Source organism: Phyllobates terribilis, unplaced genomic scaffold (assembly GCF_046119375.1).
Source record: "Phyllobates terribilis strain yellow unplaced genomic scaffold, ASM4611937v1 Scaffold_1__5_contigs__length_1240528914, whole genome shotgun sequence".
Taxonomy (NCBI): Eukaryota; Metazoa; Chordata; class Amphibia; order Anura; family Dendrobatidae; genus Phyllobates; species Phyllobates terribilis.
This window is the reverse complement of record NW_027362761.1, coordinates 259,622,515-259,641,683: the sequence shown is the minus strand read 5'-3', so window position 1 is coordinate 259,641,683 and position 19,169 is coordinate 259,622,515. Positions and strand designations below refer to the sequence as shown.

General features: G+C 39.1%; 1 protein-coding gene across 1 annotated transcript; it reads left to right on the top strand.

Moving 5' to 3' along the window:
* Positions 1–17,827: 17,827 nt before the first annotated feature.
* LOC141165086 (olfactory receptor 6B2-like) lies at positions 17,828–18,655 on the top strand. The gene has a single exon (XM_073650726.1). It carries the CDS (start codon positions 17,828–17,830, stop codon positions 18,653–18,655), a length of 828 nt encoding a protein of 275 aa, XP_073506827.1.
* Positions 18,656–19,169: the final 514 nt, after the last annotated feature.

The following is a 19,169-nucleotide window of genomic DNA, read 5'->3' as shown; positions in this document are numbered from 1 at the left end:
CTTATACCCAAATTATGTTCTATATTTGAATATAACGCTACAACATCTAGGGTTAGAAACAAAAAATTCTCCTCCCAATCCATTCCCTCCAAGAGACTAATGAGGTGGCTCGAGTCTTTCAAATATGAGGGCAGTGATTTGACATGTACTTGTAAATGTAAATCCAGATAGTGTGACAAACAGCTAGTGAGAGAGTTAATCTCCGAAATAATAGGTTGTCCAGGTGGATTTATGAGGTCCTTATGGACTTTGGGGAGATGGTAAAAAAAGCCATAGCTGGTTCTTTGTTAATAAAAAATTTTTTCTCTCTTTTTGTTATAATTCCTTTCTCAGAGGCCTCATTCAGAAATAGGTGATATTCTTTAGAAAAATCAACAGTAGGATCCTTTTCCAATTTTTTATAGTATTTTCGATTGGATAGTATTTTAACTGCCTCACTGAGATAATCCTTCCTATCTTGAATAACAGTACCACCGCCTTTATCAGCCTCTCTAATTATTATTTCAGTGTTCTCTCTGAGATTTTTTAAGGCTTCTCTTTCTTCGGGGGTAATGTTATATTTAACAGTTTTTTTGGCAGTTTTTGATTTCTTACGTAGATTTTTACATTTTTTATCTTTGCTCTTTATTTTATCAATAGTATCCAACTTGCGGAAATCATCACCTACTAGAGATAAAAATGTTTCAATATAGCTACCCCTATGATGTATGGGATTAAAGGCAGATCGTAGTTTCACTTCCATATGTATATATGGTGTTTCATTTGTTATCCTTGCCATTTGTTCCAATTCTTTCTTATTTTTTAAAACAATGTTTTTGTCATTTTTCCCTTTATTACGATCTTGCAATACAAAGTGTCTTTTTAAGGTAAGACGCCTTATATAGTGATTAAGATCAATAAAAAGCTCAAAATTATTGCTGTGTTGTGTGGGGCAAAAATTTAGCCCTTTACTCAAGACCCTTTCTTCATCTTGTGTAAGTACATGCGAGGACAAGTTGAAGATTTTTTGAGAGGATTTAGGGGAAATTTTATTTTTGAAAAAAAAACCCTTTTGTTGAGTTAGTTAAAATAAACTCGGATTTTTTATCTTTTTTGGATTGGACTCTTCTACCACCCCTGCAGCCCCTGGTACTTCTTTTCTTTTTTTTTGGGGCTATAAGTGTGGGAAAGAAACTGGTTATTTGTCTTTGAGCAGCTATTATTTGAGGGGATATAGTCTCCAAATTCTGCGGCAGGAATTGAGCTATAGGTGTTAAGGAGGGGGCTTGTAGGGATTTGGCTACTATTTTGGGTACTAATGTTTCTAACAGAGTGGGAGTCTGGAGAGGGCCTATTTCTAAAAAAGAAATCTGTGAGTTAAGGGATGATTGAGATGGGCCCAAAGATTGTAAAGCTGTAATGGAGGGTACATTTGTCTCCTCAGTACTATGTGTAGTGAAGATACTAAGATCAAAGGAACATTCTTCCTCGTTTTTCTCAGTATCAAAAGTTATTGTGTTATTATCAGAATTAAATATCTCGCAGTCAGGAATATTTTTTATGGAAAATTCTGAATTTATTATAGATGTGGATTCAATATTAATATTTTCATCTCCTATATAGTTGGAAGAAGGCATAGGATTAATAAAATTATTAGTTGTTTTATGTCCTGATTTATAAGTAAAATCAGGTCTAAACGTATTGTAGGATTTATTTTTTGGTATAGCCCCCAAATTTTTGTTGCTGACATTCGTATTCATTCTTAAATCGATGTTTTTCTTATTAGAATTTGCTCCTGCTATTTTGGAGTTGTAAAAGACTCGTAGACTATCTACTGTGTCTCTTTGTTTTTTCGATAGACCTTCAATATTCCCTAATGGTTGTAAGGTATTCTTATTAGTAATCATATTAGTTTTGGAATTATTTTTATTTTTATGTTTTTTATCCGATGCGATTTCAAACATATCTCTCCGTAGTTTTTTAGTTTTTGTTTCCATTAAATTATTTTCATACATTTGAAGGTTAAATTTTTGCCCCACACAACACAGCAATAATTTTGAACTTTTTATTGATCTTAATCACTATATAAGGCGTCTTACCTTAAAAAGACACTTTGTATTGCAAGATCGTAATAAAGGGAAAAATGACAAAAACATTGTTTTAAAAAATAAGAAAGAATTGGAACAAATGGCAAGGATAACAAATGAAACACCATATATATATATGGAAGTGAAACCACGATCTGCCTTTAATCCCATACATCATAGGGGTAGCTATATTAAAACATTTTTATCTCTAGTAGGTGATGATTTCCGCAAGTTGGATACTATTGATAAAATAAAGAGCAAAGATAAAAAATGTAAAAATCTACATAAGAAATCAAAAACTGCCAAAAAAACTGTTAAATATAACATTACCCCCCAAGAAAGAGAAGCCTTAAAAAATCTCAGAGAGAACACTGAAATAATAATTAGAGAGGCTGATAAAGGTGGTGGTACTGTTATTCAAGATAGGAAGGATTATCTCAGTGAGGCAGTTAAAATACTATCCAATCGAAAATACTATAAAAAATTGGAAAAGGATCCTACTGTTGATTTTTCTAAAGAATATCACCTATTTCTGAATGAGGCCTCTGAGAAAGGAATTATAACAAAAAGAGAGAAAAATTTTTTTATTAACAAAGAACCAGCTATGGCTTTTTTTTACCATCTCCCCAAAGTCCATAAGGACCTCATAAATCCACCTGGACGACCTATTATTTCGGGGATTAACTCTCTCACTAGCTGTTTGTCACACTATCTGGATTTACATTTACAAGTACATGTCAAATCACTGCCTTCATATTTGAAAGACTCGAGCCACCTCATTAGTCTCTTGGAGGGAATGGATTGGGAGGAGAATTTTTTGTTTCTAACCCTAGATGTTGTAGCGTTATATTCAAATATAGAACATAATTTGGGTATAAGAGCTGCCAGATTTTATTTGGAGAAAAATGAAAAAATGCCAGATGAACACGTAGAATTCCTTCTGACTGGTTTGCAATTCATTTTGCGTCATAATGTCTTTGAGTTTGATGGACAACTGTACCTGCAGCAGCATGGCACCGCAATGGGGACTCGGGTAGCCCCAAGTTTTGCAAATTTATTTATGGGGCTATTCGAGTCCCTATCCCCACTTAATTCAGAAAAATACAAAGACAACATAATAATGTATAAACGTTTTATAGATGACTTAATAATCATCTGGAGGGGGGATATAGAACAAGCCCATCTGCTGGTGAGGGAAATGAATCAAAACACATGGGGCCTTTCCTTTACGTCCACTATCAGCGCTGAAAAAATAGTTTACTTGGATTTAGAGATTTCACATATAAAAAAGAAAATCGTAACAAAAACACATTTTAAAAAAGTAGACATCAATGGATATTTACATTATAACAGTGCACATTACACTAAATGGAAGAATAATATTCCATTCAGTCAATATTTAAGAACAAGGAAAAATAATAGTAGGAAACAGGATTATATAACACAAAGCAAGATCCTGACTAACAGATTTCGGGAAAAAATGTATCCAAAAACCCTAATACAACAAGCTTATAAGGTAAACTTACCAAAAACTCAGGGTGAATGTTTGAAAAAAACGCTTGAAAATACTAGCGAAAAAAGCACTGAAAAAACTGTGAGAGAAGATGCTGTTATGGATACAACTAAATCTCACCTAAAATCTAATGATGAGAAATGGCAGTTCAATTTCATTACAACCTATAATAAAGATAACGAAAAAATTTGTGGAATCTTGAAAAAACATTGCTATATCTTAAAACAAGATCCCTTGCTACGAAATGTATTACCACAAGTCCCCAATATGACATTTAGAAGGGGAAAAACAATAAGGAACATGGTAGCTCCCAGCCGATTGAAAAACTTAATGAAAAACCACAATTGCTCAAAAAAGGTGAATAAAACTGGATTATATAAATGCAACCAGAAAAAATGTCAGTGCTGCTATAATATAGCAGATAAACAACAACACATAGTTTCCAAGAGTACAGGTGAAATATTTCAGATAGAACAACATTTGACATGTACAAGCGACTTTGTTATATATGTTATAAATTGTGACTGTGGCCTCCAGTATGTGGGGAGGACCACGTAAATGGTCCGAACCCGACTGAATGGCCACAGACACAATGCCAGAGTCGGTCTCCTGATCCATAGTCTATCAAGACACCTTTTGCTAACAAATAAAAAAGAATTCAATGTTACTTTGACACCGATTGAACAGATCCCTAGAGATGTTTCCAATAGGATACAACAGTTAAATAAAAAGGAGGCCTTCTGGATATACAGATTGAGGACTCTGTACCCAGACGGCCTCAATGATAAATTAGAGAACATATAATACCGCTAAATTCTTGGGGTTAAAAATCGAAGTCTGCAAACTTAGTAAATGGGGTAGAGGGAGAAAAGCTAAAGAGAATAAAATGAAAAATTAAGCACCCAGAGACAATAACTGCGAGTGGCTCAATGGAGTAAATACGCAAGTATTGTGGATATGGGGAATCTAAACGTATGAGTTCTAATCCCAGCAGATATTGGTTCATATATTGGTGATAAATTTGTTATACTTTAGAATTGAGAGAAATATTTTTCCCTTATTGGTGATGTAGTAGATAAGATATAAAAAAATGGAGTTCTTAATATTAATGACATCGTTATATTCTAGAATCGGGAAAAATATTTTTCCCTTATCAGTGAAGTAGAAAATAGGATAGCAAATGGAGTCATATGACAAACAATTTTATAGAAAAAAAAAAAAAGAAAAGAAAAAATTTTATTGAATAGGAAAAAACAATATATAGTGGTGTTTTTTTTTTTTTTTGTTTGCTTTTCCCCCTCTCCCCTTTCTAAATTCATATAGAGTTCACTTTTAATTAACTGCTTAATATCGTTTAGAAGTGCACATGTGTTTTAAATTGATGAAAATTGATTGAGGGGTTGGATTAGTTCCTCCTCCTCTTTTTATTCTATATAAATATATCCTTTAAAGACAATTATGATTTTACCTGATGAAGGCTAATGTTATGTATAGCCGAAACGCGTTGTTTGTATAAAAATAAACTGGATTATTCCTGAAAGATTTGGAGTAAGTAATGAATCACCTGGAAGCGCTCCCTGACAAACTGGAAACTCTTTCTTGCACTTTCTGAGGAGTCTCCTGCAAGGGAGCTCGTTTTACCTGTTTTTGAGCTGCAGGCCAGCAGATCCAGACGACTACTCCACTCCCTAAAGACAGGGTTACATGCTGGATAACAAGACACCACAAAGGTGAGAGCAATTTTTAATTCTAATTCGATATTATCAAAATACTACACTTAGATCTGCCCCCCCCTTTCTTTTCTCCTTTTCCTTTTTTATTCATCCATTCTCCTTCTAGGTGGGATTAGTAAAATGTATTGCTCTTTTCTGATAACTTGGCACGCTGTAATTTGTTCATTTATGTATCTCTTGCACTCAGTAACGCCTTAGGAATTCCAATGGGAGGGGTGAGTTCGTTTCTCAGCGCCATCTTTGCCAACTCGACATGAATCTCTCTATTATCAGCCATGCACATGCATACGTCATTCCCAGGAAATCATTTAGTTGTTCGTGTCTACAAATTAGAACAGAAGCTGTTAGTTATATATTCATTAACTATTAACATAATCCATGTGCATATACACATTTGCATACATACATACACATAGATCATTCCATCATCTCTATATTGATTCACACTGATTAGGTAATCTATTAAAAGAAACTAATTGATTTTCTATAATATATATATTTTACCTTGACATTTTGAAGAACCTAGAATATAAGACATATTTTCAGTTGTTTCACACTTTTTTGTTAAGTATATAATTCCACATGTGTTAATTCATAGTTTTGATGCCTTCAGTGTGAAAGTACAATTTTCATAGTCATGATAATACAGAAAAATCTTTAAATGAGATGGCGTGTCCAAACTTTTGGTCTGTACTGTATATATATAGATATGCAAATGAGCATGTAGTGATGAAACCTGTGTCACTCCAGCTCTATTCCTTGCCCAGTGCTACCTCCCACTGCTTGACTGATAGCCTCTATGCGATGTGACTTCAAACAAAGGAGCAGTTAGTCAAGCAGGAGTAGGCAGCACTGGGAATAGACCTGGAAGAACTACAGCCTCATTTGCGTATCAATTCATATGCTGATTTCTCAGGAATGGAGGAATAGACTGTACAGGTAAAGGCCCTAGTTTAGAGTTAACAGACAGAAGATGCTGCTATCAATGGAGGAAAGAAGAGGCAGCTCTGAGGACCAGATAGAGGGAGGGCTGTGAGCAGCAGAGAGACTGGACAGGTTAGGTGTGCATTTTTCTTTTTAAATTTTGCATTTATTATGCTGTGGGGACTAAAGAGGGCCCAGAGCATAATAAGGTACATTTAATTTGCAGAGAATAACTTTGCTGCAAATTGGGCTTTACAGGCAAGGCTGTTAATGCTTGCAAGATTTGCTTTAAATCAAACAATTGTCAGATCTTCAAGAACTTCACAAAGAGAGATTCAGTTACTACGAAAAAAGGTTACAGGGCACCCAAGAAAGTTGAGCTTGTGCGAAGACCATTTCCTAAAGAGGATTCAGCTATGGGATCGGTTCAGCACTAGTTTGGAACCTGCTCAGGAATGGCAGCAGGCAGGTGCCAGTGCATTTGCACTCACAGTGAGGCAAAGTGTCAAGAAGGGCAGCAGAGAAGCCACTTCTCTCCAAGAAAAAGATCAAGGCTACAATGACATTCTGCTGGACGTACAGGGATTGGACTGCAGAGGGCTATTGTAAAGTTATTTTCTCTGATAGAGCCTCCTTCACACTGTTTGGGACATCTGGAAGAATGATTGTTCGGTGAAGAGAAGGTGAGTATTACCATGAGTTTTGTGTCATGCCATCAGTAAAGTATCCTCACACTATTCATGCATGGGATTGATTTTCATCCAAGGAAGTGGGCTCATTGAAAATTTTGCCAAATAACTCTGCCCTGAATAAAGAGCAGTATTTAAACATCCTTTAAGACCAACTTCTCCCAACTATCCGGGACCAAAATGGTTATGAATAGTGATGAGCGAGCACTAAAATGCTCGGGTACTCATTGTTCGAGTCGAGCAAATAGGAATGCTCAAGTGCTCGGTCCAAGTACCGAGCCCAATGTAAGTCTATGGGAAGCTTGAGCATTTTTCCGGCAGCTCCCCCCAGCGGTCTGCAGAGGGCCTAAAAATTGTCCAAATCGATGGGAACAGTGGTCAAATGACATGGGAACAGCATTGGGAAGACCCCTGGAAGCATTTCTGACTCCCAGGTCACTGCTGTCAACAACGTTGTCAGAGATATCACGCCACTTTTACGGACTCACAATAAAACATAAAAAAATGAAACCAAAATGGATTTTCCTGGGAAATATGTGAAGGAACATCCTTTCCAGGATAATGACTTGTATATAAGGCAAAATAAATAGCCAAAAACAAAAATGCTCCTCCACACCTTGGGCTATGTTCACACGTAGCGTTTTTGATCCGTTTTTGCACTTTTGCATTGCTTTCAACCGTGACAAATGCATTCACCAGGAAATGTCATTTTAACATTTTACAACCTTATCTGGCCATGTGGTGTGTGACACATCATCAGACACATCCTGTTTCATTTATGATGAAGGGACTCTGAAAGTCACAAAGACTATTTTTATAGGGCAATCAAGCGGCTCTTACTATTCTTAAAGAGCCAGCAGTCAGCTATGCTTTGTTGTTCCCATTATTAACAAGTAGGTCTCCTATACTGTTACTGTGTATGCAGTGACTGCAACGACTGCCAAAATTTTGGAGGAACTCCTGAAAACAATGTTCCCATTATTAGGAAGTGGGTCTCCCATACTGTTTGCCTATGCCGTGAAGCAACAGCTGCCAAAAAGTTGGAGGAACTCCAATGCCCCTTGCAAAAGACGTAGAGGTCGGAGGGCCTCCTGCAAAAAATGCTCCCATTATAAGAAAGTAGGTCTCCCATACTGTTTACCTATGCAGTGAAGCAACGTTTTCAAAAAATTTGGAGGAACTCCAATGCCCCTTGCAAGAGACGTAGAGGTCGGAAGGCCTCCTGAAAACAATGTTCCCATTATTAGGAAGTGGGTCTCCCATACTGTTTGCCTATGCAGTGAATGCAACGGCTGCCAAAAATTTGGAGAAACTCCAATGTCCCTTGCAAGACATGTAGAGGTCGGAGGGCCGCCTGAAAACAATGTTCCCATTATTAGGAAGTGGGTCTCCCATACTGTTTGCCTATGCCGTGAAGCAACAGCTGCCAAGAATTTGGAGGAACTCCAATGTCCTTTGCAAGAGATGTACAGTAGATATGTTGATATGGTACATATGGTGGTGATATGGTGGTGGTGGTTGAGGATGCGGAGAAGGAGGAGGACAAGAGCAAATAGACAAAATCAGGAAGCGTATACCCATGTCTGATGTGAAGACAGAGGTGCATGGGAATAGAGTTAGACCTCCCCAAAAAAGACACTGTATTTGAGTTTATGTTAAGCTGCTATCATTCAGTGGTGTTGAGAAGTCTGGCCCAATCCAGCCCTTGTTTATTTTTATAAGAGTCAACCTGTCAGCATTTTCCGTTGACAGGCGAATGAGCCTATCAGTTATAACTCCACCAGCGGCACTAAAAACCCGCTCTGACAAAATGCTAGCGGCAGGGCAGGCCATGACCTCCAAGGCATAGAGAGCCAGTTCATGCCACGTGTCCAGCTTGGATACCTAATAATTATAAGGCATAGAGGAACCACGGAGGATGTTGGTACGGTCGACAAGGTACTCCCTCAGCATCTTCCGCAACTTTTCCCTCCTTTATAGAGTACCCCGCGCATCAGGGCTTGTGTGATGGGAGGGTCTGAGAAAACTGTCCCAGAACTTTGACAATGTTCCTCTGCCTCTGCTCAATTGCATTAGTTTCTCTATCACCTGTACTCCTTGGTTGTCCAACGAACTGTGACCTCTGCCGCCAGCATTTTCAGATGGGAATTTTTTTAATAATTCCGCAACAAGGGCCTTTTGGTACTGCAGCATTTTATTAGGTCTATCCTGCAAGGGAATAAGAGACAGAAAGTTCTCCTTGTAGCGTGTGTCTAGAAGTGTCACCAACCAATAATGACTGTTTCCCAAAAATTTGGACAACACGAGTGTCATTGGAAAGGCAGCATAACATAAACTCAGCCATGTGTGCCAGACTGAAAAGAGGCAAGACGTCCGTGTCCTCACCAAGAGGACGATTGACCATGCTCTCCTCCTCATCCTAATCGTCTTCTTCCTCCTCCCTGTCCTCAAGCCATCCACTCTGAACAGACGGTATGATAGTTGTGCAGGTAGTACCGTCTAAAGCGCAGGAAACTAGCTCCTTTTCTTCCTCCTCCTCTTAATCATTGTCACCCAATCCATGTTGGGATGAGATGGGGCTGGGCTGTGTGGAATCACCCTGTATGGTTCCTTGCTGCATCTCATCATGCTCCGCCTGCAATGCATCCTCTTTAATTGTGAGCAGAGAGCGTTTCAGAAGACAGAGAAGTGTGATGGTGACGTTAATTACGGCGTCATCGCAGCTCACCATCTTGGTGGAGTCCTCAAAGTTTTGGAGGATGGTATATATGTCTGACATGACATGTCCACTCCTGAGGTCTTATGTGTGGAGTCTGACCTGAATACCGATGGCCTTGTTGTTGCTGGTAGTCAACAACTGCCCTCTTCTAATCACAAATCCTTCTCAACATCTGCAATGTAGAGTTCCAAAGCGTGGGGACATCGCAGATCAGTCGGTGAGCTGGAAGCTGCAAATGCTGCTGAAGCACGGCAAGGGCGGCGGAAGCTGTAGCGGACTTTCCAAAATGGGCACACAGGCGGCGTACTTTGACAAGCATATCCTACACATCCGGGTAGGTTTTGAGAAACCGCTGAACCGCGAGGTTAAGCACATGGGCCAGGCATGGTACGTGTGTGAGATCGCCTCGCCTCAGAGCAGCCACCAAGTTCCGGCCATTGTCACACACGACCATACCTGGCTGTAGGTTCAGCGATGTCAGCCACAGATTTGCCTCCTCTTTCAGAGCTGTCCACAACTCTTCAGCTTTGTGCGGTTTGTCACCTAAGCATATTAGCTTCAGCACAGCCTGCTGCCGCTTGGCCGAGGCAGTGCTGCAGTGCTTTCAGCTTGCAACTGATGTGGTCATGTCGGAGATGGAGGCTAAAGAGGAGGAGGATGAAGTGCAGGAGCTGTAGACTGTGGCGGCAACCCTGATTGACCCAGGGCCCGCAATCCTCGCAGTCAGCGAGATGTACCGTCCCTGCCCACAAGCACTTGTCCACGTGTCCGTGGTTAGGTGCACATTGGGAGAAATAGTGGCGGCTGGGGACCAAGTACCGAGGTACGGCCGCTGCCATCAGGTTGCGGAAAGCTTCTGTCTCCACAAGCCTAAAAGACAACATTTAGAGTGAAAGCGTTTGTGAAATGTGTGAATTTAGTAGTGTGGCCTGTGGGGCATTGGCTGTGTATTTGCGCTTGTGTACCAAGGACTGGGGTAGGGACAACTGAACGCTGCGCTGGGACAAGGACGTGGACGTGCTTGTTGATGGGTGCTAGTTGAGAGTGTGCAATGACAGGTGCAGGGCAGGAGGCATCTTGGTATGCGCCATGGACAGGAGATTGGCACGCACTACAGCAGAACAAGCAGTGGTGTCATCCGCAGACACTGTTGCTGGATCATGGGGTTCGGCCCAATTAGTCTGGTGATTTGCTGCCTGGATCACGCTGGTGGTGGTCAGGCTGCTAGTTTTGCTACCCCTGCTGATGCTGGCCTGGCAGGTGGTGCAAATAGCTTTTTTGGGGTTATCTGCAGAGTCTTTAAAATAACCAGACTTGAGAAGACCTAACAGTTGTACTGGCAACTTCCGTCATGTTGGCGTTATGAGGAACGCTTTCCCACCTTGTGTCTGCAGCCACCACACGGCTTCTTCCTGCCTGTTGTGGTGCTATGCCTCTCTCCTCCTGTGTGCTGCTGTCCTCGCTTTTTATGTCCCGCTGCCAAGTTGGGTCAGTTACTATATCAGCCACCACCTCATCTTCCACTTGCGCACCCTGGTCCTCCTCCTGACTTTCTGGCAATTGTGTCGCATCATCATCGTCATCCACCTATTGCGACAGTAATTGCACTTTCCCACCGTCGCCTTCATGTGACTGTGACTGCTCAAATATTTGGGAATCGCTACACGCATTCTCCTTTTGACCCGCTTGAAGCTGGCCAGATGAGAGGCCCAAATCTACAAATGGAAAAGTGAACAGCTCTTCTGAGTGTCCAAGTGTGGGATCAGTTGTCTCCGGGAACTCAGCATGGTGGGAGGCAGGAGGATCAGGGTGAGGAATATGCAGTCCAGAATCACGGCTACTGAGACTTGATCGTGTCGAAGACAGGTTGGTGCTGGCTAAGTGACTGGAAGCATTTTCTGCTAACCAACCAATAACCTTTTGACACAGCTCTGTGTACAAGAGTGGTGTACTGAGGTCCCCTAGTAATTGGGAAAGGAAGCTCGAGCGACAAGATGTGGGTGTTTGTTGTGGTACAATTTCAGCTTGCCCACGGCCATGTCCTCGGCTTCTGCATGCACCATCACCATCACGTCCTGTTCCCCATCCCTTGCCACGCACCTTGCCCATTTTTAATGAAGGACAATATTTTCCATGTTCACGAGTTATATGTCACACGTCTGACAGAGAACCACAATTTTAAATAGCAGGCCTGTAATTTGCTAATACTATCCTTCACAGACACCTAGTGTGAATAGCTTGACCGACACGCTGCAACGGAATGAAAATGGAAGAAATGTCAGATTTTGGAACACTCTTATAGGTGTTATGCCTGACAGAGAACCACGGTTTTAAATAGCAGGCCTGTAATTTGCTAATACTATCCTTCACAGTCACCTAGTGTGAATAGCTTGACCGACACACTGCAACGGAATTTGAAAAGGAGGCCAATATTTGCCACGTTCAGTTTAAATTTCTGGATTTTTATCGCTGAAATATGGAACAGATCTGGCTTTATTCTGCAGTGAGAACAAGCAAATGGAGCAGAAAAATGGTGTAATGGATTGCTTTTTAAGCAAATAACCAGGATTAAGATAAAAAAAAAAATTCCCTGGCCCCTGATATCTGGGGCTATGTCTACAAATATCTTTAAGAACAGCAGCAGCAGGAACGTTCAATGGACCCTCTTGCACTTTATGCACTGCAGTCTGCCACATACACTGCCTGCCTGCCTAACTCCTGCTATCACCACTGAATATATGCAGCTGGATTAGTCCTCAGAAGGACTGTTCATTCAGTTGTACTATGAAGAAGCAAATCTCTCCCTGACGCAGCAGCAGCTCTCCCTACTTTGCCTGGTTACACTGTGACAAGCATGGCGGTGCCCGGTCTTATATACACCTGATGATGCTGTAATGCCACAACCAACATGGCTATGGCATTACAGTGCATGGCAGGCAATCCTTGCATGTTCATTGGCTCTCTAAAGAGCGCCAAACATGCAGGGAGGGGACCCGAGTTCCAGCCCCAGCAACCTGGAAATGCTCGCCGAGCGCCGAAATCGTCGAGCACTAGTTATGAACAATGCTTTTTTTCCTAGCATGATGGAGCACCATGTCACAAAGCAAAAGTAATAACTAAACGGCTCAGTGAACAAAACATTGACATTTTGTGCCCTTGGCCAAGAATCTCATCAGATCTCAATTCCGTTGTAAACCTGTTGTGGCCAATCCTCAAAAAGGACATAAAACCCCCCCCCCCCCCACACAAAAACACAGAAATTGTGACAAATTCCAAGCACTGGTTATGTCAGAATGGGTTGCCATCAGTCTGGATTTGGCCCAGAAGTTGATATCCATTATGCCATGGCGAATTACAGAAGTCGTGGAACATGAGAGTCAACACTGTAAATGTTAAGTCTCTGCATAAACTTGATGTATTTATCAATAAAATTTTAAAACAAAACTTATGAAATGTTTATAATTGTACATTTGTATACAATAGAAGATCTGTCTAAAAGATCTAAAGACAATGAAGCAGGAAACGTTTGTGAAAAACAACATTTATATCAATATAAAAACTTTTGGCCACAACTGTAGGTATAGTTTCTACTTAAGTGATAGCAGATGACTGCAGATTTGAAAGAGTTTTTTGTGCGATCTCTCCTGCACAGGAACAATACATATATTATATAGATTTATCTTTAGACAGAACTAGCTCTGGTCAAGCCAGTGCTGTCAAACAACATAGAAGGAGTAATAAATAGGTGGAATGGTGCACTGAGGAATTTAGTCACGACAACGGTGCACCCGTATTTACATTTACATTTTAAAATAAACATTTTTTTGAGGACAAAAAAGGAACAGATTTGAAAACAAAAATAACACTGTTTATTGTTACCCTGTCTCCTACATGGCTATGTGGTTAGTTTGAAGTGGAAATTTGGGCTGACAGTCTCCCTTTAAAATGTTTTATTTTTTATATGTAGTAAAACATATTGGATCTAAATAAATTTAGTGTCAATTTTATCGTATTGTCCAACATAAAGTGTTACCCAAAATACATTTTTGTATTTACCAGTAATACTTTATATTGTAAATTAAATGTTGCTTTTCCCACCAAAACCGGTATGCCGACTGAGAAATTCAGAAAGTTAGGGCTCTTGGAAGACATATGATGAAAAAACAAATGTAAAAAAACATAGAACGGCCTTGTCCTTTAAAGACTAATCTATTATGAAATTCTCATGGGTACATATCAGCTTAATTACCAATGGGTATTAAGAAGATAAGCAGAAATCTTTATAGGGGAGTCAACTTGCCATGAATTTCATTTACACATTAATATAAATCGCATTTGAAATGGTGTAAGTTGTCTTATATTGTCTTATTGTAGCAGAATTTGCTGGTTCAGAGTTTTTCATCAGAACATGTCAGCGAAGCTGTGTTATTTTGTTCTTGGGAGATTGACTTCAGTCTGCAAGGCATTGTGCTTCGAATTTTTGCAGGCAGCCAAGCAAACAAGTTTTGGAACATCACTAGCATAGTATAAGCTATTGCCCAATTAACCCCTTGCTGAGCCTCATTTTACAAATCAAATGCTTCGCTTTATGTGGGAATAACTTTTTAGTGCTTTTATTCATTTATGTAATTCTGAGAACATTTTTTCATGATACATTCCTCTAGTAAGTGATAAAGTTTGGTTGATGCATTCATTTCTGAGTTCATTTGTTAAAACACCTAAATTTATTGAAATGTGTATTTCCTTGCTTGTAAAGAAAAAAGCCGTACTACCCAAAATACTTTTTAATTAGCATTTACCACATGCCTACTTTATGGTGGTGTCATTTTCAAATATCCTTTCATTTTTTAGGAAGTTAGAAAGCTGGGATGTTTAGCAGCAGTATTTAATTTTTCAAGAAGTTTTTCAAAACCAATGCAGTTCTTAGGTTTCTTTGAGGGTTTACATATTAGAAGCCTCCCATATTTCCCCCAAATTCAAAGACTGCATTCCTGAAAGTTTTCAAAGCAGCATTTAGGAATTTTGTTAATATTTTAAGGAAAGTGAAGGTGAAATTCTAAACTTCATTTCAAGTGTTTAAGTTAAATCCACATTTCATTAACTCAACATGTGTTAATAGAGAAACACAAATCATTGGTTTATAATTTGATACTGAAAATCTTCATAATATATCATATGTGGACCTTGTACACTACTTGACTGGAATACATAATCTGCAGAAACGAAGGTGCTCCTTCTGGATTTGAAGCTACTTTATATTAGAATGTTATGTAGGCACCATTCCAGGTGTGCAAAGGTTTTGGGTTGCCAAAATATTAAAAAAAACACATAGACATCATTTTGGAAACCACACCTGTCAATGAATTCAGCTAAAGATGACGTGAGCATTTTAAGTCCACATATTTTTAATACAATATATTAGAAATATTAAAACAAATTTAATTTCTCCTAATGATATGCAGTTTTAGCTCAAAAGTATCAATTTTAATAAGAACCATATAAGAAAAACAATTTGTTACACAATATCCCCTGGGTTTGGCAATATTCTACATGGGGTTATGAACTGTCATTTGGGCACATAAGTTTTAGTAAAGAAAAAGAGTGATTTGGCTTTTTGGAATACAAGTTTTACTGGAATGGTGCTTCCACACACTGTCTCATTTGCAGAGACCTAGGGTTTAAGTATAGTGGAAAGTCACCAGAAGTTTCTCCATTATAGAAACAACTCCTATCAAAGAATTAATCCAGAGGTACAGTGAGAATTTTGACCACACAGATGTTTCATTGAATTCTTTAACAACCGGCAAGGAAATTTTTCTCAAATATTGTATAGCTTTAGTCTCAAATTTTCATTTTGCAAAGGGTAATAAAAAACTGCTGTTTGGGTACACGCAGAGTTTAAAAGGTATTGTAGTTGCTTAGCCCTCAGATACCAGTAGAGTGGAAATATCCAAAAAGTGAACTAATTTTAAAAACTAAAAGCCTCAAGGAATTTATTAGGGTTAATAGTACCATTTTTATCCAACACGTGGCTTGGATAAAAAAAAATAAAAATATTTTTTTAACAAAAATATTTAATTTTAGCTAAAATATTTAAAGGAATTGTCTGCTACTAGACAAATCATTTTTGAAAGCTCTTCAATTCATTAAAAAATATAAAACCATACACTTACCTCCAAATAGTCTGTTAAAAAACAGGAAGCACATGGATGGCGTCTGAGAGCTAGAGCATTTTTTCATGGACCCATAGACTTGCTTTGATGAGCTTAATCTGTGATCATGATTCCACAAAAGTACATGAACATGTTAAGAATACCATAGACTATAAAAGATATAATTCTTTGAAATGAAAAATATGGAAAGAATTTATAAGTGAAAAACTCATTTGAATGAGTCTTAAGTTGGAGATTTGTTTGAAGATGACCTCTCAGCAAAGTTATCATGTTGAATGGGACACATCATGTAGAAGTGACAGCAGAATAAAATGTGTGTTTATTTTTCTTTTTTTAATTTGCCTTTCTGTTGTGGAGATTTTAGCAACCAAAGTATTTGGCCCCTAATGAGTTAAGTTTTGTTATGTTCATGTGGGTGTTTAACAGAGTTTTCACTTTAGATGTGTGCTTTTTCGCCCTGTGTAATGCTGACCATCATAACCTGGCAGAAGTACTCAAAAAAGGAAGAACTAGACCCCACTATAGCTTGGAAAAAAAATTCACAGTGTGTAAATTGCAATGATACATCTTTGATCTGTTGGAGTAAGTGTGGGGGAGGGGCAGTACAGTGGCATTTAGCTGTGCCACATAATAAACATTTCTATCAGCTGTCCTTTCATAACAATGTCAGCTCTCCTGTACTTCCCCTCACTCCACGCTGCCTGTGCGGAGCTGAGAGCTCAAAGTGTCAATATCACATTTTTGTCTGTTGTGCTAAGACATCTTGTACTCGCTCTGCAGTGAGATCAGAGCAGGCTTTCATTATATGTCACATGTGCGTGATGTGATGACATAACTGATCTCATTGCAGAATGATTTCAAGTTGCTTGAGCACAGACATAAGTGTAGTTCATCACACATCTTTTGTGGAAAGCACAGTACAGCAGAGCTGACAGTGCTATGAAATGAGGAGAGCTGATAGAAAGGTTTGTAATCTGACAGAGGTAAATTAAGCTGTGCTACCTCTTCCCCCACGATGACTCATGCAAGAAATTAGACCAGGAGCTCAGACCTTTATCATTACATCTCACCCACTTAGATACCTGCTTTAAGTTATGGTGGGGTCCTGTTCTTCTTTCCTTTGATTGTTGCTGCCTGCTTTCAGTTGGTCAGCCAAAGAGGTGAGTATGTTTTATTTTCTTTTTATCCATTTGCTGGCTTTCTACTCCTCATCAGGATGGTGTCTGTAGCTGGCTGCCATTTTGCTGATAGCATACGAGGTGAATTATAGAAAATCTGTATTCTCCAGAGCGTGAATTTTTGTAAAATTCAACTATAATTCAATTCTATTCTACTAAGTTATCCCATCTCTATTCACCTGAAAAATCCCTAAAGTTCCAGCAACATTGTTTATTGTACAATAATTACCCAGCTTCTCATGTAGCTATATGTATTTATGTGGTTCTAATGTCCCAGATTAGTCTGGTTAAAGGGGTTGTCCGGTCAAAAATGATAAGTCAGCAGTCACTCTGTGTGACTGCAGTCTTATGAATCCTTGTGTGCAGTCACTTGTATGGAGAGAGGCCACGCCCCGTCTAGTGGCATGGATGGCCAGTGGGCGTGTCTGACTAGAAGGCACAGCCTCACTCAATACAAGTGTATGGAGAGCGAGGCCACGCCCACTGACCAGGGGTATGTATAACTCATACATACCCTCTAGTGCCGGGTCTGATACCAGCGAATCCCTACAGCGCACAGTGCCTGCACTGGGGGGGATTCATAAGTCTGCAGTCACACAGAGTGCCCGCAAACTCATCGGTTTTGACCAGACAACCCCTTTAAGCATGTTTTCTGCTTTTAAGTTATTCCTGTTTAAGCTGTGTTACTGTCATTTTCAGAGCTGTCTATTTACAGAGACAACATTGGCTGTCTGATAATATAACTGTCTCCATCAAATTTGTATTGTTGGGCATATTAAATAATCCATCAAGGCAATATCTTATATTCGTAGTCTTTTGTGGTATCTACATCATGACAGATATTGTTAATCTCACAGTCATTACTTTGATCTGGCATGATTCTCATCTTCATAAACCAATGTACTTTTTCCTGGCAAATCTGGCTTTCATTGAAATCCTCTACACCACAGCAATCACTCCTAATAGCCTAAAAAGTTTTCTTCAGGAGGACAGAACAATTTCTTTTATTGGTTGCTTCACTCAGATATACTTTGTTGTTGCACTAGGTGGCTCAGAATGTATCCTCCTGTCTGTTATGGCTTACGACAGATATATCGCGATATGCCATCCTTTGCTGTATTCAATAAAAATGAACTCATCTTTTTGTATACATCTTGTAATGCTCTCCTGGGTTATAGGATTCCTGAATTCTTTCCTTCAAACAATGTTTTTGGCATCCTTGCCGTATTGTAATGATCACAAAGTCAGTAGCTTCTTCTGTGATATCCCACCACTCTTAAAATTGTCTTGTGAGCATAATAAATACCTTGAAATATTTGTGAATCTTATCGGGGAATGTATATTGGTGGGTGACCTGGTCTTAACCATAATCTCATATATTGCTATAATCAAAACGGTAATATGGACTCCCAGAATAAACAGAAGTTATAAAACTTTTTCAACATGTGGATCTCACCTAACTGTGGTAACTCTTTTCTTTGGTACAATACTGATTCCATTTCTTCATCCAAGTTCACCTTCTTCTGGACAAGATAAAGTGCTTGCTGTGATATATGGAGTTATAACACCACTCATAAACCCTTTCATTTACACCATTAGAAATGCAGACTTTCAGAAGGCAATTGAAAAATGGATAATAAATAGGAACCAATTTCATTAAAGTGAATATATAGCTTAGAATACTGTTTTTGTAATAAAGGTTTTATTGTGCTTTTTTAATAGATTAAAAAAAAATCACATTAAGAGTTACAATATAAAGTTATTGCAAAAACAACTAAATCTGTCAAAAACTGAACTATTTGCATTTCCTACCTCTATTAACTGTCTACACCTAAAATTGCCATTTCTGTGTGTGGTTCTACCATATCTCCCAAGCAGCATGCTTGTTTTGGAGATATATTTGATTCAGATCTTTCCTGCATTCCATATATCCAATCACTCACGTGCTCATGTCACCTGCACCTCAAAAACATTTCTAGAATTCGACCTTTCCCTCTGCAAAAATTCTTACTGTTGCTCTGATTCATTCTCACCTGGACTTCTGCAACTCTAATCCGTCTCCCTCTTACTCTCCAATGTACTGGATCTTGAATGTTGCAGCCAGGATCAAATTTCTGTCCAGCTGCTACACTTATGTTGCTACTCTGTGCAAGTCTTTGCATTGGTGGCCTCTC